Genomic DNA, 24,750 nt, shown 5'->3' with positions numbered 1-24,750 from the left:
TACGTAGACTGAGAATCTGATGATCAGACCTATTTCATGGTGTTTTCTGAGACTGTTGTCCCAAGCGTTCCCTGAGGAACAGATTGGGAATTTCAGAATCTAATTAATCCCATTAGAAAGGACAGCGAAATCATTTTTTCTGCACCCTGGATTCAGGGAACAATGAAAATATGAGAAGAAAAGAGGTACCATGATATTAGGGTCTGGGAGCCCAGAGGTTCAGTTAGACAGCAAAGCCAAGCAAGGGCAAAAGAAGGATGGAAAATATATTATTCATCCAGAATTTTCTCAGACATTTGATTCCATCACATAATGGTATCATATGACCAAACCCTTATACTCAGTTGCTTCTGTTGTCTTATGCCATCAAGTCATTTCTGACCCAGAGCAATGTCATGTACACATCTCTCCGAGAATGCCCCTCTCTCCATCTGCAATCATTCTGGTAGTGTGTCCATAGAGCTTTCGTGTTAAAAATACAGAAGTGGTTTACCACTGTCTCCTTCCACACAATAAACTTGAATCTCCACCCTCGACTCTCTCCCATGCCCCTGCTGCCCAGCATGGGTGAGTTTTGATTGTAGCAGATTGCCTTCCCTCACTAACCCTTGTCCAAGCTAGGAGTGGAATGGGTAGGCCTCTGCTTGACTCTCCCTCCCATAGCCGAGACTTGGTATAGTACTGGAAACTCTCCAGGTGCAACCCTAAGAGGGGTTACTTCCCTTACCTGTAATTTATCTTCATGTCTATTTTTCCCATTAAGCTGTGAGCTCCTTGAGGGTAGGTATGGTGTCTACCAACTGAACTGTACTGTACTCTCCCAAGCACACAGTAAGCGCTCAATGAATACCATCGATTGAGTGACTGATTCCTCTAGACTGCAAGATCCCTGAGGTCAGGGATTGGGTTTACCAACTTTACTGTGCTGTACTCTCCCAAGTGCTTAATAAGTGCTCTGCACACAATAAGCACTCAATAAATACCATTGATTGATTGAATGATTCCTCTAGACTACAAATTCCTTGAGTATAGGGATTGTATCTTGCAACTCTAATGTACTGTGCTCTCTCATGTGCTTAGTATAGTGCTCTGCATACAAGTGCTCAGTAGGTGTTATTGATTGCTTAACTCTCTGCATCATGGCTGAACAACTCCACCACAAACTGCCACCTCCCCTAGAGTTTAAAGGACTAATGAAAGAGCAAAGAGTTGGACACTGTCCCACATAACATCCTTCCCAGACTGGCCTTCAGCTCTCTGTTCCTGAGGCTGTAGATAATGGGGTTCATGGCCAGAGCCACTATGGAATAGAACATGGATAGAAACAGATCCATCCGTGAAGGACCATTTGACTTGGAATTTAGATAGGAAAAGGCCCCCGTGGAGAGGAAAAGAGCGATAATGACCAGGTGGGGCAGGCAGGTGGAGAAGGCTTTGGACCGGCCCTCTACCGATGGTATCTTCAGCACAATGGAGAAGATGCAGATGTAAGAGATGATAATGGAAATGAAGCAAAGAAAGGAGAGGCTTGCAGTGAAGATCGTGACTTTGACTTCTCTAAGGATTACAGTGGAACCAGCTTGGGCCAGGAGGTGGGGAGCCGAACAGAAGAAATGGTGGATCACGTGGGATCCACAGAAGGGCTCAGAGAAGGTGGTGGCCGTGTGAATGAGGGTGGAGAGGCCCCCGCTGAGTCAGGAGGTGGCCGCTATCTTCCCACAAGCCCCTCTGTTCATGACGACCTCATAGCGCAAGGGGTGGCAGATGGCGGCGTAGCGGTCGTGGGTAATCACAGTGAACAAGATCATTTCAGTGGATGCCAAAGATATGAAGAATAAAACTTGTAAAGCACATCCCAGGAAAGGGATGGATCTGTTGTTGGTCAGGGAGACAGACTTGGGGACTGTGACGGAGATGAGACAGATGAGACGGAGATGAGACAGAGGTCGATGAGGGCCAAGTTGCTGAGGAAGAAATACATAGGGGTGTGGAGGCGCTCATCAAGGACAGTGACAATGAGGAGATTCCCCATCAGGGCCGCCAGGTAGACCAGGAGAAACATCATGCCGTGGGACCAGCTGGCAGCTCCTGGGACCTCCGAGAACCCCAGGAGAGGAATTCCTTCCCCAGTGGTGATGGTTGAACATTCCTTCTCCAGTGATGTTGTAGCACCCTGGGGAATAAGAGATTGGAAAATGAGAAATGGAAAGGCAATGCTTTTCTATATGAATTCTGGAGTTACTGGACGCTGAAGAAAATAGAAGAATGTTCATTCTCTCAGAGAACACTTCACTTGTTCTAACAATAATAATAATAATAATAATTGTGGGTATTTGTAAGTGCTTTGTATGTGCTAAGCACTTTACTACATGCTGTTGGTGATACATGATAATTCAGGTTCCACACTGGGCTCATGGTCTAAGTAGGGAGGGAGAATAGGTGTTTAATCCCCATTTTGCAAATGAGGGAACGGAGGCACAGAGAAGTAAAGTGACTTGGCCTAAGTCACCCAGCCACGACAAGTGGTAGAGCCAGAATTAGATCCCAGGTTCCCTGAGTCCCAAGCAGCGTGGCTCAGTGGAAAGAGCCTGGGTTTAGGAGTCAGAGGTCATGGGTTCTAATCCTAGCTCTGCCGCTTGTCAGCTGCGTGACTTTGGGCAAGTCACTTCACTTCTCGGTGCCTCAGTTACCTCATCTGTAAAATGGGTATGAAGCCTGTGAGCTCCACGTGGGACAACCTGATTACATTGTATCCCCCCAGTGCTTAGAACAGTGCTTTGCACTTAGTAAGAGCTTAACAAATACCACCATTATTATTATTATACCACTATACCACTCTGCTTCTCTCTTGTCCTGTTCCCTTTAGACTAAAAGCTTCTTGTGTGCAGGGAGCATGTCTACCAACTCTGTTGTATTGTCCTCTCCCAAGCGTTTAGTACAGTGCTCTGCACACAGTAACTGCTCAATAAATACCCCTGATTTTACATCTGATCATTAATTTTTACTGTCCTAGTTCTAAATATGTTTATGTCGCCCTTGTGATTTAGAGTGTAAGACTTTATGGACATGTCCATTTATTCATTCATTCATTCATGAATTCATAGAACACATTATGGACAGAGCACTAAACTAAGTGCTTGGGGGAGTGCAATATAACAGAGTTGAGAGACACATTCCCTGCCCACAACTAATTTACAGTCCATATGTGTGCTTTGTAGAAAATGATCTTCTCACTTTTGCTATGAAAGAGCAAACAAATGTGACCATGAACCTCACAGACTACCCAGAATAGGTCAGATGAGTAGAGATAAATAATTGGAGTATTTGTTTAGCACTTACAATTTGTCAAGCATTATTTTAAATTCTGGGGAAGATACAAGGTAATCATATCAGATTATTTTTTATAGTATTTGTAGTATTTGTTAAGCATTTACTATTTTCCAGGCACTGCATTATTCTTTGGGATAGATGCAAGCTAATCAGAATGGACCCAATCTATATCCCACATGGGACTCACGGTCTTAATCCCCATTTTACAGGTGAGGTAACAGGCACAGAGAATATAAGCGACTGGTCCAAAGACATAGAGCAGACAAGTGGTGGAGGTGGGAGTAGAACCTAGATCCCCTGACTCCCAGGACCATGCTCTTTCAATTAGGCCATGATGATCGCAAACAAGATAATCTGGTCCCACATGGGGCTAGCAGACTATGTAGGAGGGAAAACAGGTATTGCATCCCCACGTTTGCAGATGAGGGAACTGAAACACAGAGAAGTTAAGCGACTTGCCCATAACAGGCCAGACCTCCCAGACCTCCAGGACCATGCTCTTTCCACTAAGCCATGCTGCTCCTCATAACTCCTGGTGTTCCTAGAAAACCCATGGAGAGTCTTATAGTACAAAGGATCTTCCCTGGAACAGACATTTCTGAGCATGTCTGTTAGGATCCTGAACATGGAAAGAAATTGGCATTGAGCAGCAGCCTTGGACTCAGCCAGAGGAACCCAGTATGTGCACATTCAGGTGAAGCAGCATGGCACAGTGGATAGAGCATGGGCCTGGGAGTCAGAAGGTCATAGGTTCTAATCCTGGCTCTGCCACTGGTCTGTTGTGTGACCTTGGGCAATTCACTTCACTTCTCTGGGCCTCAGTTACCTTATCTGTAAAATTGGGTTTGAGTCCGTTAGCTCTATGAAGGACAGAAACTGTGTCCAAACTGATTTGCTTGTATCCACCCCAGGGCTCAGTACAGTGCCTGGCACATAGTAAATGCTCAACAAATACCACAGTTATTATCAATGTTATTTGCTCTTATTCTCTTGCAGCTCAGGAGGGTGAAGCAACTTCATCGTCTCTGCTTCTTACCATATTTGTCGTTCGAACTAAGCTAACACCTAGTTCAGTGTGTGTAGGAGCATAGCCTAATGGATCCTGGGAGTCAAAGATGCTGGATTCCAATCCCAGCTCCACCACTTGCCTATTGTGTGACCTTGGACAATTCACTTCACTTCTCTGTGCCTCAGATCCCTCAATTGCAAAATGGAGAGTCGATGCCTGTTCTCCCTCCTACTTAGACTGTGAGCCCTGTGTGGGACAGGGATTGTGTCCAACCTGATTAATTTGTATCTACCCCAGGATACACAGTGCTTTTCAGATAGTAAATGCCATTTTAAAAAAATGCTAAATCAGAACATCAGCCTTGAAGACACTTCAGCATAGCAAGTCTCCTGACCTATAGGGACTGGCCAAAAAAGAGTAGCAGCAACTCACCTCCTCCAAGAGGTCTTCCCAGACTGAGCTTCCCCTTTTCCCTCTGCTCCCTCTGCTGCATCCATGCCCCCTCTTCAACTCCCCTCAGCTAAGCCCCCTTTCCCCCCTTTCGCTCTGCTCCTCCCCCTCTCCCTTCCCCTCCCCTCAGCACTGTGCTCATTTGTTCATTTGTATATATTTGTATTACCCTATTTATTTTGTTAATGAGATGTACATCCCCTTGATTCTATTTATTCCAATTGTTTTTGTCTGTCTGTCTCCCCTGATTAGATTGTAAGCCCGTCAGTGGGCAGGGATTGTCTCTACCTGTTGCTGAAATGTACATTCCAAGTGCTTAGTACAGTGCTCTGCACATAGTAAGCACTCAATAAATACTATTGAATGAATGAATAAGTGAACTACCCTCCTGCCCCCTGGAATTACTCAGTACATAATAGTAATCAAAATGAATTCATTCATTTGATTCATTTAATCGTATTTACTGAGTGCTTACTGTGTGCAGAGCACTGTACTAAGCACCTGGGAGAGTATAATATGACAGTAAACACATTCCCTGCCCACAACTAGCTTACAGTCTATTGGGGGGTGACAGTCCTTAATATAAATGAATAAATTACATAAATTAAAGATATGTATATAAGTACTGAAGGGTGGGGACAGGGGAAGAACAAAGCAAACAAGTCAGGGTGACTCAGAAGGGAGTGGAAGAAGAGGAAAGGGGGGCTTAGTCAAGGGAAGACCTCTTGGAGGACATGTGCCATCAATAAGGCTTTGAAGGATATAAGAGTAATTGCCTGTCAGATCTGAGGAGAGAGGGAATTCCAGGCCAGAGGTAGAACATGGCAAGGGGTGGGGAGATACGTGATGGTTGGATTAGAGGAGTGAAGTGTGTGGGCTGGGTTGGAGTAGGAGAAGTAGCGAGGTGAGATAAGGAAGGGGTGAGGTGTATTGGTGCTTTTGAGGAGTGTTTGTTTGATGCAGAGGTGGATTCATCATTCATTCATTCATTCAGTAGTATTTATTGAGCGCTTACTATGTGGCAGAAGCACTGTACTAAGCGCTTGGAATGTACATTTGGCAACAGATAGAGACAATCCCTGCCCATCGACGGCTTACATCTAATCAGGGGAGACAGACAGACAAAAACAAGACAACTTAATCGCAATAATAGAATCAAGGGGATGTACACCTCATTAACAAAATAATAGGGTAATAAAAAATATATACAAATGAGCACAGTGCTGAGGGAGGGGAAGGGAGAGAGGGAGGAGCAGAGGGAAAGGGTGAAAGGGGGTTAGCTGAGGGGAGTGAAGGGGCCGCAGCAGCAGAGGGAGCAGAGGGAAAAGGGGAAGCTCAGTCTGGGAAGGCCCTCTTGGAGGAGGTGAGCTCTCAGTAGGGCTTTGAAGAGGGTAAGAGAGTTAGTTTGGTGGAGGTGAGGAGGGAGGGCATTCCAGGACAGTGGAGGACGTGGCCCAGGGTCGACGGCGCGATGGGCGTGAAGGCGGGACGGTGAGGAGGTGAGCAGCAGAGGTGTGGAGAGTGTGGGGTGGGCAGTAGAAAGAGAGAAAGGAGGAGAGTAGGAGGGGCAAGGTGATGGAAAGCCGTGTTGAGCTAGAGTGAGAAGTTTTTGTTTCGTGCAGAGGTTGATGGGCAACCACTGGAGGATTTTAAGGAGGGGAGTGACAAGCCCAGGGCGTTTCTGCAGGAAGATGATCCGAGCAGCAGAATGAAGAATAGACTGGAGCGGGGAGAGGCAGGAGGAAGGGAGATCAGAGAAAGGCTGACACAATAATCAGCCGGGATATTATGAACCTGTGCCAGTAAGATAGCCGTTTGGATGGAGAGGAAAGGACGGATCTTAGCGATATCGTAAAGGTGAGACCAGCAGGCATTGGTGACGATTGGATGTTTGGGGTGAATGAGAGGCTGAGTCAAGGATGACACCAAGTGGCGGCTTTGGAGATGGGAAGGATGGTTGTACCATCCACAGTGATAGGAAGTCAGGAAGAGGACAGAGCTTGGGAGGAAGATAGGAGTTTCAGTTTGGACATGTTGAGTTTAGGTGCAGGCAGACATCCAGGTAGAGACGTCTGGAGGGCAGAGGAGATATGAGCCTGAGGGGAGAGGACAGGGCAGAGATGAAGATTTGTGTGTCATCTGCATAGAGATGATAGTGAAGCCGTGGGAGCAATGAGTTCACCAAGGAGTGAGTGTAGATGGAGAACAGAAGAGGCCAAGAAGACCCTTGAGGAACTCCAACGGTTTAGAGATGGGAGGAAGAGAGGAGCCTGCGAAGGAGACAGAGAATGAACGGCCAGAAAGAAAAGAGGAGAACCAGGAGAGGATGGAAGTCCATGAGGCCAGGTGAGATAAGGTGTGGAGGAGAAGGGATGGTTGACAAGCCAGCTGAGAGGTCGAGGAGGATTAGGATAGAGTAGGAGCCATTGGATTTAGCAAGGAGGAGGCCATGGGTGACCTTTGAGAGAGCAGTCTCGTAGAGTGGAGGGGACGGAAGCAGATTGGAGGGGGTCCAGGAGAGAATGGGAGTTAAGGAATTCTAGGCAGCGAGTGTAGACGACTCGTTCTAGGAGCTTGGAAAGGAAGGGTAGTAGGGAGATAGGGAGATAACTGGAAGGGGAAGTGGGGTCAAGAGAGGGTTTTTTTAGGATGAGGGAGACATGGGCATGTTTGAAGACAGAGGGGAAGAAGCCATTGGAGAGTGAGCGGTTAAAAATAGAAGTTGAGGAGGGGAGGAGGGAAGGGTCAATGGTTTTTATAAGGTGAGTGGGAATGGGGTCTGAGGCACAGGTGGAAGGGGTGGCACTTGCGAGGAAGGAGGAGATCTCCTCTGAGGATACTGCAGGGAAAGATGGGAAAGTAGGGGGAGAGGGTTGGGGGCTGGGGAGGCAGAAGGGAGGGGTGACTTGGGGGAGCTCAGACCTGATTGTGTTAATTTTCGTGATGAAGTAGGTGGCCAGATCATTGGGGGATGAGGGGATGGGAGGGGGAGGAACAGGGGGCCTGAGGAGAGAATTAAAGGTCCAGAACAATTGGCAGGGGTGACAGGCATGGGTGTCAATGAGGGAAGAAAAGAAGTTTTGCCTGGCGGAGGAGAGGGCAGAGTTAAGGCAGGAAAGGATAAATTTGCAATGGATAAGGTTGGCTTGGTGCTTGGACCTTCGCCAGCAGCGCTCAGCAGCTCAAGCATAGGAGCGTAGGAGGAGGACAGAGGCAGTGACCCGGCGCTGTGGGTTAGTGGAGCAAGAGCAGCGGAGGAGGAAAGGGGGCAAGGAGAGTTGAGATGAGTAGAGAGGGTGGAGTTGAGAGCAGTAACCTGATCATCGAGAGTGGGAAGAGAGGACGGGGGCAAGGTGGGGAGAGATGCTTTTGGAGCAATGGATGGGATCAAAGAGTGGAGGTCTCTGTGGGGGATTAGTACAGATTTGCAGGGGGAGAGAGTGTGAGAGGGGAGGCAGCTGAGAAGGTTATGGTCTGAGAGAGGGATTTCAGAGTTGGTGAGGAAGGAGATAGTGCAGTGGTAGGAGATGACGAGATCGAGGGTGTGACCAAGTTGGTGAGTGGGCGAGGTATGGTGGAGCAGGAGGTCGGCAGAGTCGAGGAGCGATAGCAGGCGGGCGGCAGAGGAGTCATCGGGTACATCCATGTGGATGTTGAAGTCTCCGAGGATCAGAGTGGGCAGAGAGAAGGCGAGAAGGAAGGTAAGAAAGAGGTCAAGGTGGTTGAAGAAGTCAGTGGTGGGACCAGGAGGGCAGTAGATGATGGCTACAAGTATCTGGAGGGGGTGGTAGAGGCGAATGATATGGACTTCAAAGGAAGGGAAGGAGAGGGAAGGGGGAGGAGGGATAGTGTCGGTCGTGTTGGGTGCAAAGGAGAGGGGTGAGGGAGGTAGAAAAAGGACAGAGCTGGGAGAGACAGAATAAACCTAGAATGGGGACTGATTCAGAATTGATGTTCCCCATCCCACTCAACTAGGGCTCTCCTGGAGACCCAAGGTAGACCTGAAGGGATCGGCCTTTTCCTCTCCACCTGTGGGAGAGGTTGTCCTCGGCCTCCATCTGGGAACAGAGAATGGAGCTCCGCTCAACCGAGTTCACACCCTTGTGACAAACCGGGGCCAGGTCTTCACATTCTGTGAAGGTAACTTGCGCTGAAACCCCTCTTGTATGAAATACTATATAGGAGCTTCCAGAAATACCAACTATTCAAGTCCATGCAAAACAGGTTGCGGGCCTGTGAGACGGGAAGGATGGTCGTGCTGTCCGCAGTGACAGGAAAGTCACTAGATGGACTCTAGGCGGATCGCCAAGATCCACCCTTTCCTCTCCACCCAAATGGCTACCTTACTGCTAAAGGCTCTCGTTATATCCGGCTAGACTACTGTGTCAGCCTTCTCTCTGACCTCCCTTCCTCCTCTCTCGCCCCGCTCCAATCTATTCTTCACTCTGCTGCCCGGCTCATCTTCCTGCAGAAACGATCTGGGCATGTCACTCCCCTTCTTAAACAACTCCAGTGGTTGCCTATCAACCTCCGCTCCAAACAAAAACTCCTCACTCTAGGCTTCAAGGCTCTCCATCACCTTGCCCCTTCCTACCTCTCCTCCCTTCTCTCTTTCTACCACCCACCCTACACGCTCCGCTCCTCTGCCGCCCACCTCCTCACCGTCCCTTGGTCTCGCCTATCCCGCCGTCGACCCCTGGGTCACGTCCTCGCGGTCCTGGAACGCCCTCCCTCCTCACCTCCGCCAAACTGATTCTCTTTCCCTCTTCAAAACCTACTTAAAAACTCACCTCCTCCAAGAGGCGTTCCCAGACTGAGCTCCTCTTCTCCCTCTACTCCCTCTGCCATCCCCCTTTACCTCTCCGCAGCTAAACCCTCTTTTTCCCCTTTTCCTCTGCTCCTCCACCTCTCCCTTCCCATCCCCACAGCACTGTACTCGTCCGCTCGACTGTATATATTTCGTTACCCTATTTATTTTGTTAATGAATTGTACATCGCCTCGATTCTATTTAGTTGCCATTGTTTTTACGAGATGTTCTTCCCCTTGACTCTATTTATTGCCATTGTTCTTGTCTGTCCGTCTCCCCCGATTAGACTGTAAGCCCATCAAACGACAGAGACTGTCTCTATCTGTTGCCGACTTTTTCATCCCAAGCGCTTAGTACAGTGCTCTGCACATAGTAAGCGCTCAATAAATACTATTGAATGAATGAATGAATGAAAGATGGAGAAAAGAAGGGGGCAAGAACTGACCCTTGAGGAACCCCTACAGTGAGAGAAGATGCCCACACCGATCCTTGCACTACAGTTTGCCACCCATGACGAGTTCTGTGTGATGTGTGTATCATTTTTCTTCTAGCCTGCAAAGTAGACCAGTTAGATAAGAAAGTTGACTGAACATGTGTTTCTCTCTGTCCTGTCAAAACCACTTGCACTGAAAATCTGTGTGGCATGAAATGTTACATGAACTTTTCTTGGACGTTCAAAAGTTCATTTCCAAGTAGTGTACCAATGAGGTAATAGATGATATCTACACTGATCCTTACCAGGCAGTGTTCATCCCATCAGGAAGTTAGGCTTCTGTATGAATCATTTTTCTTCTAGCCTTCTAAGATAGAGTGAATGTGAGGAGCGATTGTGCCTTTTCTCCATTCTGTAAAAGCCTCTTGCTTTGAAACCCCTCTGGGACGAAATACTAAACGGGCACTTCATGAAATTTCAACTCTTCAAGTTCCATGTAAAATAGTATGAACTGATAGAGAAGGTCCTTACCCCTATCCTTCCTCTGCAGTAGGCAACCCCTTAAGAATCTCACTTTCTGCATGGATCATTTTTCTTTCCTATTTCTAGGTACACTAACTTGCATTAAGACATTGGATTGATTTTGTTGGTCTCTCAATCCTAACAAACCACTTATGGTGAAACCAGTATGGCACGAAAAGCCATAAGACACATATTGAAATGTCAAATGTTCAGTTTCATCTATAATAGTAATACAGAAATAGAGATATCCACACTGATCCTTGGCATACAGTGCACAGCCCATCAGAAGGCTAGTCTTCTGCAGGAATCATTTTACTTCTCACCTGCTAAGTAAGAGAGAATGAATTGAGTAAATGGGCGGTTTCCTTATTCTGTGAAAAGTCACCTTAGGTTGACACCCTTCTGGTAAGGAATGCTAAAGGGGAACTTCATGAAATTTCAACTGTTCAGAGAAATGTAAAATATAAGACAGGAACCAAAGATACCTACACCAATCCTTGCACTGCAGGATGCAACCCATTCAAGTTTAGTGCTCTGTGTCTACCGTTTTTCTTTCCTCCAACTAAATGGGCCAGTTAAATAAGAAAGTTAATGGAATGAGTGTTTCTCTACATCCTAATAAAGTCACTAACGTTGAAACCTGTTTGTCACCAAATGCCATATGAACTCAACTAGACATTTTGCAAATATTCAGTTCGATATTCAGAAGTAAAGTAACAGAGGACCTCAGCACCGATCCTTGCACTGCAATGTACAGCTGTTAAGGAGCTGCACAATATGTCAAGCCAGGCAGGAGATGGTTGGCCAAGGTCCTGTGTAGTGGAACCTCAGGGAAGGGAAGCTTCTTTGCTCAGCATGGCAGGTAGAATTCATAGGGCCCCTTCCCGAGAGTAGAAAAGGATGGAGCTCGATCTTTACCATTCATTCATTCATTCATTAATTCATTCAATTCAATTGTATTTAATGAGCGCTTACTATGTGCAAAGCACTATACTATGCACTTGGAATGTACAATTCGGCAACAGATAGAGACAATCCCTGCCCAACAACGGGCTCAGAGGTTAAATGGGGAAGACAGAAAACAAAACAAAACCAGTAGTCAGTCATCAATACCATCAAGATAAATAGAATCATATATATATATATATATATTTATATACACATCATTAATAAAATAGAGTGATAAATAATATATACAAATATGCACAAGTACTGTGGGGAGGGGAAGGGGGAAGAGAAGAGGGAGGGAATAGGAGGAATGGGGAGGGGAGGAGGGGAGGAGGGGCAGAGGGAAAGGGAGGGCTCAGTCTGGGAAGGTCTCCTGGAGGAGGTGAGCTCTCAGTAGAGCTTTGAAGAGGGGAAGACAGCTAATTTGGGGGATGCAAGGAAGGAAGGCATTCCAGGTCAGTGGTAGGACGCGGGCCAGGGGTCAATGGTGGGTCAGGCGAGAATGAGGCATCTTGAGGAGGTGAGCGGCAGAGGAGCAGAGCATACAGGGTGGGCTGTAGAAGGAGAGAAGGGAGGTGAGGTAGGAGGGGCCAAGGTGATGGAGAGCTCTGAAGCCAAGACTGAGGAGTTTTTGTTTTATGTGAAGGTTGATAGGCAACCACTGAAGGTTTTTGAAGAGGGGAGTGACATGCCCAGAGTGTTTCTTTAGAAAGACAATCCGGGCAGAATAGACTGGAGTGGGGAGAGACGGGAGGAAGGGAGATCAGAGAGAAAGTTGACACAATAATCCAGTCGGGATATTATGAGAGCTTGTCCCAGTATGATAGCCGTTGGGATGGAGAGGAAACGGAGGGTGGTGGCAATATTGTGAAGGTGAGACCGGCAGATGTTGGTGACGGATTGGATGTGTGGGGTGAATGAGAGAGCAGAGTCAAGGATAACACCAAGGTTATGGGCCTGTGAGACGGGAAGGATGGTCGTGCTGTCCGCAGTGACAGGAAAGTCACTAGATGGAGAACAGAAGGGGGCAAGAACTGACCCTTGAGGAACCCCTACAGTTAGTGGATGTGAGGGGGAGGATGAGCCCGCGGAGGAGATGGAGAATGAACTGCAAGAGAGATAAGAGGAGAACCAGGAGAGGATGGAGTCTGTGAATCCTAGGTTGGATGGGAGAAGGGGTGGTCGACAGTGTCAAAGGAATCTGACCCTTCTAAAATGTTCAAACTCAAAGCAGACAGAAAATAATAATAATAAATAACAATTGATGGTATGTTAAATGCTTACTCATGAGCCAAGCACTGTACAAAGCACTGGGGTTGATCCAAGATAATCAGGTCCCACGTGGGATTTAGTGTAGGTGGGAGGGAGTAGGATTGACTTCCCTTTTTACAGATTAGGAAACTAGGGCACAGAAGTGAAAGGATTTACCCAAGGTCACATAGCAGACAAGTGGCAGAGTAGAGAACATCAGTGGCTTAGGTATGGGGTACCCTTGTCCAACCGCCACCACCCGGTTGGATTTTCCCACCTACCCATGCCGAATAAAGTGTAGTCAGACAAAGGCTCACATTTTGCTAATAGGGTAGTAACCCAGTGGGCAGAAGTTAGGGGAATTAGGTGGGTCCTCCATGTCCCTTACCACCCTCAGTGCAATGGAATGGCGGAAAGGTGGAAAGATATGCTTAAAGGCAAGATGGGGGCGGAGCAGGCCAACCCGAGCAAACGGAGGTTCTGGGGACCCATTTTGCATAGAGAGGTTTGGGTACTCAGCATCCAGGAGACGCAACAGGGGAGTCCAATGTGGTCCGCCTTTGAGACAGATAGTCAAGTGATTAGTAGTACGGTTGGGCAAGAACCACCCCTGTGATGAGAGACCTCTCTGCAGGTGAGGATGGGTCATCCATCCTATGGTGAAGTTTGGAGGGAGGGGGGTCTTAGTCCAGGCCCCCTCCAAGGGAACATGGAGAGTCCGGGGGAAGGGTTCCCTGACCATTTGGTCAGTTCAGAATGGATTCAAACCCCGAGGGGGTGGAAGAGGGTGGGCGGGGGTTACATGTCAGGTCTTGTTTCTTCCCCGCAGGAATCCGATAATCTGCTGCTGAGAGAGAATGGGACCTGGGATCCCTGCTGGTATGGCTGGCCTGCCTGGGTCAGGCCAATGCACGAATGGAGAAGACCGCCCAGTCACTTGCTGAGACAATCACCTGGCAAACTTACCCCAGTAACATCAACAGTGGCTCAGCATGCTGAGTCTACCTGCACCTTCCACAGTGTGCCCAGTTTTTGGCCTTTCCCTTCACGTTGGAGGAGGGGACAGTGGGGTGGAGCAATATTATGGTATCTCGTCGGACTTCACAGGGGGATGCTTGGTGGGGTTTGGAGGTAACAACCCCTCTAGTTGTACCCCTGTGTTTTAACATCACAAGGGGTAAGCTTTCGCTGGGACAGTACAACAGGTGTCACTGCACCTTTACCCTGTGTGACCTGCAGAGTATACTCAAACGTTGCGATACCCTCCACAAAGCCACTATGCTGGGAGCAGGGGAGGCTGACAGAGCCCAAGAGACTTTTGAGCCTGACCAGAACAATCTCAGAGTGATGGGATGGTTTCAAATGTGACCAGCTGTGCCTTAGGAACTCTCAACCAACAGCTTAGTCCAAGCTAACTTGCATTAAGATATTTGATTGATTCTGTGGGTCTCTCAATCCTAACAGACCTCTTGCATGGAAACCCCTGTGGCACAAAAAGCCATATGAACGTATATTAAAATTTTGAATGTTCAGTTCCATCTATAATAGTAATACGGAAATAGAAGATATCCACACTGATCCTCGGCCTGCAGTGTATCGTCCATCAGGAGGCTGGTCCTCTGAGTGAGTCATTTTACTTCTCACCTGCTAAGTGAGAGTGAATGTGTTGAGTGAATGGGTGGTTTCTCCATTCTGTGAAAAAGTCACTTAGGTTGACTCTCTTATGGCAAGAAATGCTAAATGGGAAGCTCATGAAATTTCAACTGTTCAGAGAGATGTAAAATATAACGCAGAAACAGAAGATGCCTACACCGATCCTTGCACTGCACTATGAAGCCCATCCGGAGTCTAGTGTTTTGTGTCCACCATTGTTCTTTCTTCCTGCTAAATAGGCCACTACCCCTAACTCTAATCCTAACCCTAACTCTAGTCCCAGCCCTTATCCTACCCTAACCTCAACCCTAACCCCACCCCAAACCCTAACCCTAACCTGAATCCTAATCTTAACCCTAACCTAAACCCCCACCAAAATCTTAATCCTAACCTAAATCTTCTCTCTAAACCCAGTCCAAACCCTTGTCCTAATCGTAGTCCCATCCTTAGCACTAATCCCAGATTTAGGCCTAGATTTAAAGCCTACCTCTACCTCAGATCTTAACCAAAACGCTAGCCCTACCCTTAACCCTAATCCTCACCCCAAACCTCACCAAAAACCTAATCCTAACCCTAATGCTCTCTCTAACTCTAATCCTAGCACTAGTCCTAATCCTAGCCCCATCCTTAACACCAACCCCAGCCCTAGGCCCGCTCTTAAACTTATCACTAAATCAAACCATAGCCCCAACCCTGACCCTAACCCCAAGCATAACCATAATCCTAAACTGCCACTATCCCTAGCTCGGGCCTTAGCCCTAAGGCTAATACTAACCCTACCTGTGAACCTAACACTAACCCTAAGCTTAACCTTAAACTTAACCCTAACGCTAAGATTAGCCCCATAGCTAGACCTAACACTAACCTTATCCCTAACCCTAGCCCTAGCAAAATTGCTAACCCTACCCATAACACAAAACCTCACCATAACCCAAACCCCAATCTTAAACCCTATCTTTCCACCTAATCCTAAATTTAGCTGGGTCCTAGCCCTAACCCAGAAATCATAACTCTAGCCCTAGGCCTAGCCTCAAGTGTACAACTAACCATAACACTGCCCTTAAACCCTACCCTTATCCCTAGCTCTAACTCTAGCCCTAAGCCTAGCCCTAGCCCTAGACCTAACCCTAGCCATAACCCTAGCCCTAGGCTTAACTTCAAGTCTACAACTAACCATTAACACCAACCCTGGCGCTAGCTCTAACCCTCAACTTAATCCCCAAGCCTAACCCTATCTCTATACCTCATTTTAGCCTTAGGCTTAGCCCAAAACCTAACCATAACCCTAGCCCTAGGGCCAGCCTTAAATCTACAACTCACCAGAACATTAACTTTAACCCTAGGCCCAAGCCTAGACCAAACCCTAAACCGAACTTTACATGTAGCCCAACTGCTAACCCTAACCCTAACCCTAGCTCTAGACCTAATCCTAAACTTAGCTCTAGGTCTAACCCTGATTAGTGTTAGCAGCATAGGCCTAACCTAACCCTAACCCTAATCCTAATCCTAATCTTAGATTTAGCTCTAGGTCTAGCCCTAATCCTAAGCATAGCTCTAGCCCTAGGCCTAGCCTTAAATCTACAACTAACCATAACACTAACGCTAACCCTAACCCTAGCCCTTACCCTGAAAGTAAGCCCAAACCCAGACCTCATGCTAACCCTATCCCTAAAGTAAGAACTAACCCGCCCCCTAGCCCTAGTAACCGTAATCATAAACCTCACATTAACTCTAACATCAACCCTCTCTTGAAGACTAGCCCTAGACTTAGCCTTCAGCCTGCAACTAACCATAACTCACTCTAGGCTTCAGGCTCTCCATCAACTTGCCCCCTCCTACCCTCTCCTCCCTTATCTCTTTCCACTGCCCACCCCGCACGCTCCGCTGCTCTGCTGCCCACTTCCTTACCATCCCCCATTCTCGCCTATCTCGCCAGTGACCTCTGGGCCACGTCCTCCCGTGGTCCTGGAATACACTCCCTCCTCACCTGCGCCAAACTAATTCTCTTCCCCTCTTCAAAACCCTACTTAAAGCTCACCTCCTTCAAGAGGCCTTCCCAGACTGAGCTCCCCTTTTCTCTCTGCTCCCTCTACCCCGCCCCCTTCACCTCTCCTCAGCTAAGCCCTCTTTCCCCCCTTTCCAGCTGCTCCTCCCCCCTCTCCTTTCCCATCCCCTCAGCACTGTACTCGTCCGCCTCAACTGTATACATTTTCATTACCCTATTTATTTTGTTAATGAGATGTACATCACTTTGATTCTATTTATTTGCTATTGTTTTAATGAGATGTTCATCCCCTTGATCCTATTTATTACTATTGTTCTTGTCTGTCTGTCTCCCCCAATTAAGCCTGTCAAAGGGCAGGAACTGTCTCTATCTGTTACCAATTTGAACATTCCAAGCGCTTAGTACAGTGCTCGGCACATAGTAAGCGCTCAATAAATGCTATTGAATGAATGAATATTGAATGAATAACACTAACCCTAAACTTAACCTTAAGTTTCTGTTAACCTTAACCTTCTGTTCTCCATCTACACTCACTCCCTTGGTGAACTCATTCGCTCTCACGGCTTCAACTATCATCTCTATGCAGATGACACACAAATCTACATCTCTGCCCCTGTCCTGTCCCCCTCCGTTCAGGCTCGTGTCTCCTCCTGCCTCCAGGAAGTCTCTACCTGGATGTTTGCCCGCCACCTAAAACTCAACATGTCCAAAACTGAGCTCCTTATCTTCCCTCCCAAGCCTGCCCTCTTCCTGACTTCCCTATCACTGTGGATGGTACGACCATCCTTCCCATCTCTCAAGCCCGCAATCTAGGTGTCGTCTTTGATTCGGCTCTCTCATTCACCCCACACATCCAATCTGTCACCAAGACCTGCCGGTCTCACCTTCACAATATCGCCAAGATCCGCCCTTTCCTCTCCACCCAAACGGCTATTTTACTGGTACAGGCTCTCATAATATCCTGGCTGGATTATTCTATCAGCTTTCTCTCTGATCTCCCTTCCTCCTGTCTCTCCTAGCTCCAGTCTATTCTTCATTCCGCTGCTCGGCTCATCTTTCTGTATAAATGCTCTGGGCATGTCACTCCCCTTCTTAAAAACCTCCAGTGGTTGCCTATCAACCTCCACACGAAACAAAAACTTCTCACTCTAGGCTACAAGGCTCTCCATCCCCTTGCCCCTCCTACCTCTCCTCCCTTCTCTCTTTCTACTGCTCACCCGCACACTTCGCTCCTCTGCCGCCCACCTCCTCACCATCCCCCATTCTCGCCTATCCTGCCGTCGACCCCTGGGCCACGTCCTCCCGCTGTCCTGGAATGCCCTCCCCCCTCACCTCCGCCAAACTAATTCTCTTCCCCTCTTCAAAGCCCTGCTGAGAGCTCACCTCCTCCAAGAGGCCTTCCCAGTCTGAGCTTCGCCTTTTCCCTCTGCTCCTCTGTTCCCCCTCTAGCCCCCCTTCACCTCCCCTCAGCTAAGCCCCATTTTCCCCCCCTTTCCCTCTGCTCCTCCCCCTCTCCCTTCCCCTCACCTCAGCACTGTGCTTGTCCGCTCATTTGTATATATTTGTATTACCTTATTTATTTTGTTAATGAGATGTACATCACCTTGCTATTTTTTAATGAGATGTACATCCCCTTCGTTCTATTTATTACTATTGTTTTGTCTGTCACCCCCGATTAGACTGTAAGCCCGTCAATGGGCAGGGACTGTCTCTATTTGTTGCTGACTTTCCAAGCGCTTAGTACAGTGCTATGCACATAGTAAGTGCTCAATAAATACTATTGAATGAATGAATGAATGAACCTTAACCCTAACTCTAACCCTAACCCTAAATCCAGCTCTTACCCTCACTCTTACCCTGGCCCTAGCCCTAACCCTCGAGCTAACTGTAAACCTAAACCTAGCCTGTAACCTATCCCTAATGCTTGACCTAACCCTAACCCAAACCCTAATCGTAACCCTAGATCAAGTCCTAACCATAACCCTAGAGAAAACCCTAACCCTAGCCCTAGGAGTTGCCGTAGTTCTAAACCTAACCCTAATCCTAACCTTAACCCTATCCATAGCCCTCATCCAGGCCAAAGCTCTGCAATTCATTCATTCATTCATTCAATAGGATATATTGAGTGCTTACTATGTGCAGAGCAATGTGCTAAGCGCTTGGAATGTACAATTTGGCAACAGTTAGAGGCAATCCCTGCCCAGTGACGGGCTCACAGTCTAATCAGGGGAGACAGACGCCAGAGCAAAACAGAAGGAAACAAAAACAAGGCAACATTATCCCGATTAATAGAATCAAGGGAATGTACACCGCATTAACAAAATAAATAGGGTAATAAAAATATACACAAATGAGTACAGTGGTGAGAGGAGGGAAAGGGGGGAGGGGGAGGAGCAGAGGGCACGGGGGAGCAGAGGGGGAGCAGAGGAAAAAGGGGGTAGCTCAGTCTGGGAAGGCTTCTTGGAGGAGGTGAGCTCTCAGTAGGGCTTTGAAGAGGGTAAGAGAGTTAGTTTGGCGAAGGTGAGGAGGGAGGGCATTCCAGGACAGCGGTAAGAGGTGGGCCACAAGTTGACGGCAGGATAGGTGTGAACAGGGGACAGTGAGGAGGTGAGCGGCAGAGGAGCGGAGTGTACGGGGTGGTCAGTAGAAAGAGAGAAGGGAGATGAGGTAGGAGGGGGCAAGGTGATGGAGATCCTTGAAGCCAAAAGTGAGGAGTTTTTGTTTCGTGTGGAGATTGATAGGCAACCACTGGAAGTTTTTAAGAGGGGAGTGACATGCCCAGAGCGTTTCTGTAGGAAGATGATCTGGGCAGCGGAATGAAGAATAGACTGGAGTGGGGAGGGACAGGAGGAAGGGAGATCAGAGAGAAGGCTGAACACAATAATCCTGTCAGGATATTATGAGAACTTGTACCAGCACGATAGCCATTTGGATGGAGAGGAAAGGGCGAATCTTGGTAATATTATAAAGGTGAGACCGGCAGACGTTGGTTGATGGATTGGATGTGTGGGGTGAATGAGAGAGCTGAGTCAAGGATGACACCAAGGTTGCGGGCTTGTGAGACGGGAAGGATGGTAGTGATGTCCACTGTGACAGGGAAGTCAGGAAGAGGACAGGGTTTGGGAGGGAGGATAAGGAGCTCAGTTTTGGGCATGTTGAGTTTTAGGTGGTGGGCAGACATCCAGGTGGAGACATCCTGGAGGCAGGAGGAGATACGAGCCTGAAGGGAGGAGGAGAGAACAGGGGAGGATAATTCAGAAACCTGTGTTGAGGGGGTCATTTAGCCTTTAACCCTACAACTCTCCACAGTCAAAGCATTGTTCAAATCCCAAATATAGCCCTAACCCTAATGCCCAGTCTGACCTAAACCAGAACCTTTAGCTGTGACTCTAGCATCAACCTTAAACTCACTTTAGCACTAAACCCTAATCCTAACCCTAACTCTAACCCTAACCCTAACTATCGCCATTCCCCTAACCATAGCCCTTAATCCTAACCCTAAACCTAACCCTATCCTTAGCCGTAATCTTAACTCTATACTAAATTTAACCCTAACCTTAACCTTAACCTGAAACGTATCCCCAAACTTAAGTCTCACCCTAAACCTCTCCATAACCCTATAACCCTAATCCAAACCCCATCTATAACCCTAACTGTAGCCACAGCCCCATCTATAGCCCTAGTCCTGTCCCCAGTCCTTGCCCTAGCCCTAAACCTAAGCATAACCCTAACCCTTACCCTAAGCCTGTTCTTAACCATAACCTTAAACTTAAATCTGTCTCTAAGCAAAACCTTAAACTAACCCTAACCCTAAGCCTAATCATAAGCCTAGTATTAACCCTAAACCTCATCATAATCCTAATGCTAACCCTAACTGTAACCCTCAACCCAAACCAAGCCTTAACTGAAAACCTAAGCCCAACCATAAGCCTATCCCTAGCACATCCAAGAGTCCTAGCCTTACACTGACCCAAACCCTAACACAACACTTAGCCCTAACCCTAACCCTCAGACAAACATTAAACCTAAACCCAACAGTAGCCCAATTAAATTCAATCTTAACCCCAACTCTAAACCTAAACTTAAGCCTACGCCTACCATTAATGCTAACCCTAACCCTAACCTTGGCACAAACCCTCATCCTAACTTTAACCATAATGTTAAACCTAACTCTAACCTTAACCCTAACCCTAACCCTACCCCTACCCCTATCCCTACCCTTTACCCTTACCTAACCTTGACCCAAACCCTAACTTTAACTCTTCAGGAGCCCTATCCTTAAACTTAACCCAAACCGTAAATTTAACTGTAACCCATTCAGGAGCCCCAGCCTTAACCCTAACCCAAACCCAAACCCTAACCCTAATATAACCCTAACCTTAACCAGCAAGCTAACCCTAAAACTCACTCCAAATCCAAACAGATTTGGCCTAGCCTGATCCTACCCCTAATAGTAAACCTAAACTTAAATCCAATACTAACCATAATGCCAACCTTAACTCTGCCTTTAAACCTCATCTTAACCCTAACTCTAGCCCAAACACCTGCCTTTAGCCACACCTTAACCCTAAAAATAGTTGGTATCTGTTAAGCACTTACTTTGTGCAGAGCACTGTTCTAAGCCCTGGGGTAGATACAGGGTAATCAGATTGTCCCTTGTGAGGCTCATAGTCTTAATCCCGATTTTACAGATGAGGTAATTGAGGCACAGAGAAGTTAAGTGACTTGCCCACAGTAACACAGCTGACAAGTGGCGGAGCCGGGATTCAAATCCATGACCTCTGACTCCCAAGCCCATGCTCTTTCCACTGAGCCATGCTGCTTCTCTAAAAAGTAACTCTCACGCTAACCCTAGCCTGAAGCCTAGACTTGAGCCTCCCACTAACCCTAACCCTACCTAATAATAATAATAAAAAAACAACTGTGGTATTTGTTCAGTATTTTCTAGGTGTCAAGCACTGTTCTAAGCACTGGGTTAGATACAAGGTCATCAGGTTGAACACAGTCAATGTCTCACATGGAGATTACAGTTTTGATCACCATATTGATGAGAGAAGCAGCGTGGCTCAGTGGAAAGAGCACGGGCTTGGGAGTCAGAGGTCATGAGTTCGAATTCCGCCTCTGTCACTTGTCAGCTGCGTGACTGTGGGCAAGTCACTTAACTTCTCTGTGCCTCAGTTACCTCATCTGGAAAATGGGGATTAAGTGTGAGTCTCACATGGGACAACCCGATTACCCTGTATCTACCCCAGCGCTTAGAACAGTGCTCTGCACATAGTAAGCGCTTAACAAATACCAAATACCAACATTATTATTATTATATTGAAGATGAGGTAATTGAGGTGCAGAGACACCAATCTTATCCCTACAATGAGCCTTAACCCGTGCACTAACTGTCACCTTAAGCCTAAACCTTGCCCTAAACATGGCCCTAGCTCTGTTGCTAAACCTAAACCTAACCCTAAATTTAGCTCTCACCCTAGTGGTAACCCAAACCTTAACCGTAATCCTAGCCTTAGCTATAACGCAAAACCTAGTCGTAACCCTGAAGCTAACCCTAGCCCTAGGCCCAGCCCTAACCCTAATCCTTACCTTAACTCTAGCCCTGACACTAGCCATAAAATCTAACGATAGCCCTAAATTTAACCCCAACCCTAACTATGCCTGGTCATTGACATTGGCCTAGCCCTCACTCTTACCCTAACACTAACATTCCCCCTAACACTAATTACTAACCTTAATGCTAAGCCCTAACCCTAAACCAAACCTTTGCCCTATCCCTAATGCTTTCCCTAACCCTAGCCATAACCCTAACCCTAACCCCAACCCTATTCCTATCCCTAGCCCTAACCATAATCTTAGACCTAAACCTAACCCTAACACTCTGGAGGCTACAGAAAACTGTCTGAATGCTGTGCGCCTGGCCTCTTCCAGCCCCACATATGCTTTTCATAGTGCACCTCTCTCAAGGGCAATATATTGTGCTAGACCAAACATTGGACCTAACCTCAACCCTAAAACTAACTGTAACCCTAAACCTAAACCTTGCCTTAGCCCTTAACCCTATCCATAAACCCTAACCCTATTCCTAAACCTAATTATAAGCCTAATCGTAAACTCTAGTCCTTAACCCTAAATGTAACACACTAACATTTCACCTCACAATAACCCTGACATATGCTCTAACACTACCTCTTACCCTAACCCAAGGCTTAGCCCCAGCTCTAACCCTAACTCTAAAACCGTGGACCTAACAATAACCCTAGGCCTACCCCAACCCTAACCCGAGTGCTAATCCTAGAGCTAACTCTAATCCTTACAATAAACCTGACTCTGAACCCTAGGTTTAGCCCTAGCTTTAACCTTAAATTAAAAAAAAAACCCTAAGCATAAATCTCAACTTCATTCTCCAAGTCTCGGGGGGTCCATGAGGTTGAGTTCTTCCAGGTCCTAAAACTATGCCAGGGCTACCAATTGCCCTAGCCCTAGCCCAAACCCTAAACCCTAATCCTAGTCCTACCAAAAATACTAAACCTAGCCCAAACCTACATGTACGTCTACACCTACACCTAAGTCTAAACCTACACCTCACTCTACAGTTAACTAAGCCTAGCCCTAATCCTACCCTAAAACCCACACTGTAACCCTAACTCCCAGAAGTGTGTCTGTGGGTCTATGGGAGTGGAAATTTTAAGCATCGAGTATGAAAATTGCCCTAACCCCACCCTTGGTCCTAAATCAAACCCTAAGTCTACCCCTAACCCTAACCCTAAACTTCATCCTAACTCTCAACCTAATTCTCACTAACTCTAACTCTAACTCTAAGCCCCAAACCTTAAAACTAACCTCTAAATCCTCAGGAGTGTGGGAGCATTTCTGGGAGCCTGGATCTGGGATGGGGGATATCTTTCAGCCTCAAGAATATTGCTCACCCTATAACTCTTCCAGGGCAACAAATTGCCCTGATGCTAACCCCGGCCCTAAACCTAACTCCAACTCTACTCCTACCCCTAACCTTTACCCTAACCCTCACCCTAATCCTAAATCTAACCATAACTCTAACCCTGACCTTAACCCTAACCCTCTCCCTAACCTTAAAAATTTAACCATAGCTTTATCCTAACCTTAACCCTAAACCCTCACCCTAACCATAGCCTTAGACCTAACCCCACCCTAGTCATAAACCTAACTCTAAACCTAACCATAACCATGACCTTAGCACTATCATTAATCCTAGGTTTAGCCCTAACTCTAAACCTAATCCTAAACCTAGCGCTAACCCTAATCAAAACACTAAACCTTACTGTGAACCTAGCCCTGGACCTAGCCCTAGACCTAACCCTAACCTTAACCCTAGCCCTAACAATAACCCTAACCCACCTTGCTCTATCCTTAACCCTTACACTAACGGTCACCTTAATCCTCAACATGTGTCTAATCCCAACCCTAAACACTAACCCTAACTGTAAGATTAAATTACTCTGAGGTTTCTTGAGCGAGAAACAGTGGTTCTGTTGATGTCATCAAAAGTAACGAAATTATTCACCATCCACATCCAGAGAGAGAAGTCCTCTGATCACCATATCTATGTCCTGGTAGTAACTGTTGGAACAATTCCTCTTCAAGGTGCAGAGACCGTTGACCATCATGCACTGGACAGCACAGAGCTGGGAGAACAGGGATGGTCTACAGAAGACTGAACCTCATGGCCACAGTCCTAAAACACAGAGAGAAAACTCCTCACTGGAGTGACACGCTGATCCAGAGGCTGAGCATTTGGAGATGAGGAGAGCCATTCGGCATTTCGGGTCCCCCGAAGATTTGTTCTACACTCCACTGCAGCGCCCGGATGGAGACGGTCCTCGCTCCAGGACGGCGAAGGGATTGGACAAAGGGCATATTTATAGGGATGCTTTAGCCTGATGAGAGAGTTACTGGTTCCAGCTGATGATCTTGTTTCGGTGGCATCAGTGACCTGCCACTCCTCTTCCTCCTCTTTCTCCTGGCACCTACCCTGCTCCCCAAGAGGGCTGCAATCAGTGTCGCTGAGGGAAAACAGCCTTGTAAGCTGCACCTGCATGCCCCTGATTCCCGGACAAACAACTGTTGGAAATGTGTCTGCCAACTCTCTTGTAGGTTACTCTCCCAAGTGCGTGGGACATTGCTCAGTGCACAGTAAGCACTCAAAAAAGAACACTGATTGAGTGTGGGCAGGGAAGGGGGCCTACCAACTCGGGTGTATTTACTCTCCCAAGAGCTTAGTAAAGTACTCTGCCACAGACAGTGCTCATTGAATTCCGTGGAGTCATTGTAGCAGGGAATTGTTGTATTGGACTCTCCC

The 24,750-nt window shown here is 47.2% G+C and overlaps 1 protein-coding gene across 1 annotated transcript in view; it reads right to left on the bottom strand.

The window, feature by feature from the left end:
• The window catches only part of LOC100076700 (olfactory receptor 14J1-like), a 29,459-nt gene extending 5,404 nt beyond the window's left edge, over positions 1-24,055 (bottom strand). Inside the window, exons 1-3 of the mRNA XM_029057243.1 lie at positions 23,956-24,055; positions 3,235-3,239; positions 1,980-2,173 (exon numbers count right to left, since the gene is read on the bottom strand). Of these exons, the coding sequence (XP_028913076.1) occupies positions 1,980-2,173; positions 3,235-3,239; positions 23,956-24,055 (299 nt within the window). The remainder of the gene's footprint in view (positions 1-1,979; positions 2,174-3,234; positions 3,240-23,955) is intronic.
• Positions 24,056-24,750: the final 695 nt, after the last annotated feature.

Source organism: Ornithorhynchus anatinus, unplaced genomic scaffold (genome assembly GCF_004115215.2).
Source record: "Ornithorhynchus anatinus isolate Pmale09 unplaced genomic scaffold, mOrnAna1.pri.v4 scaffold_77_arrow_ctg1, whole genome shotgun sequence".
Taxonomy (NCBI): Eukaryota; Metazoa; Chordata; class Mammalia; order Monotremata; family Ornithorhynchidae; genus Ornithorhynchus; species Ornithorhynchus anatinus.
The sequence above is the reverse complement of the archived record's forward strand: the minus strand, read 5'-3'. Positions and strand labels throughout refer to the sequence as shown.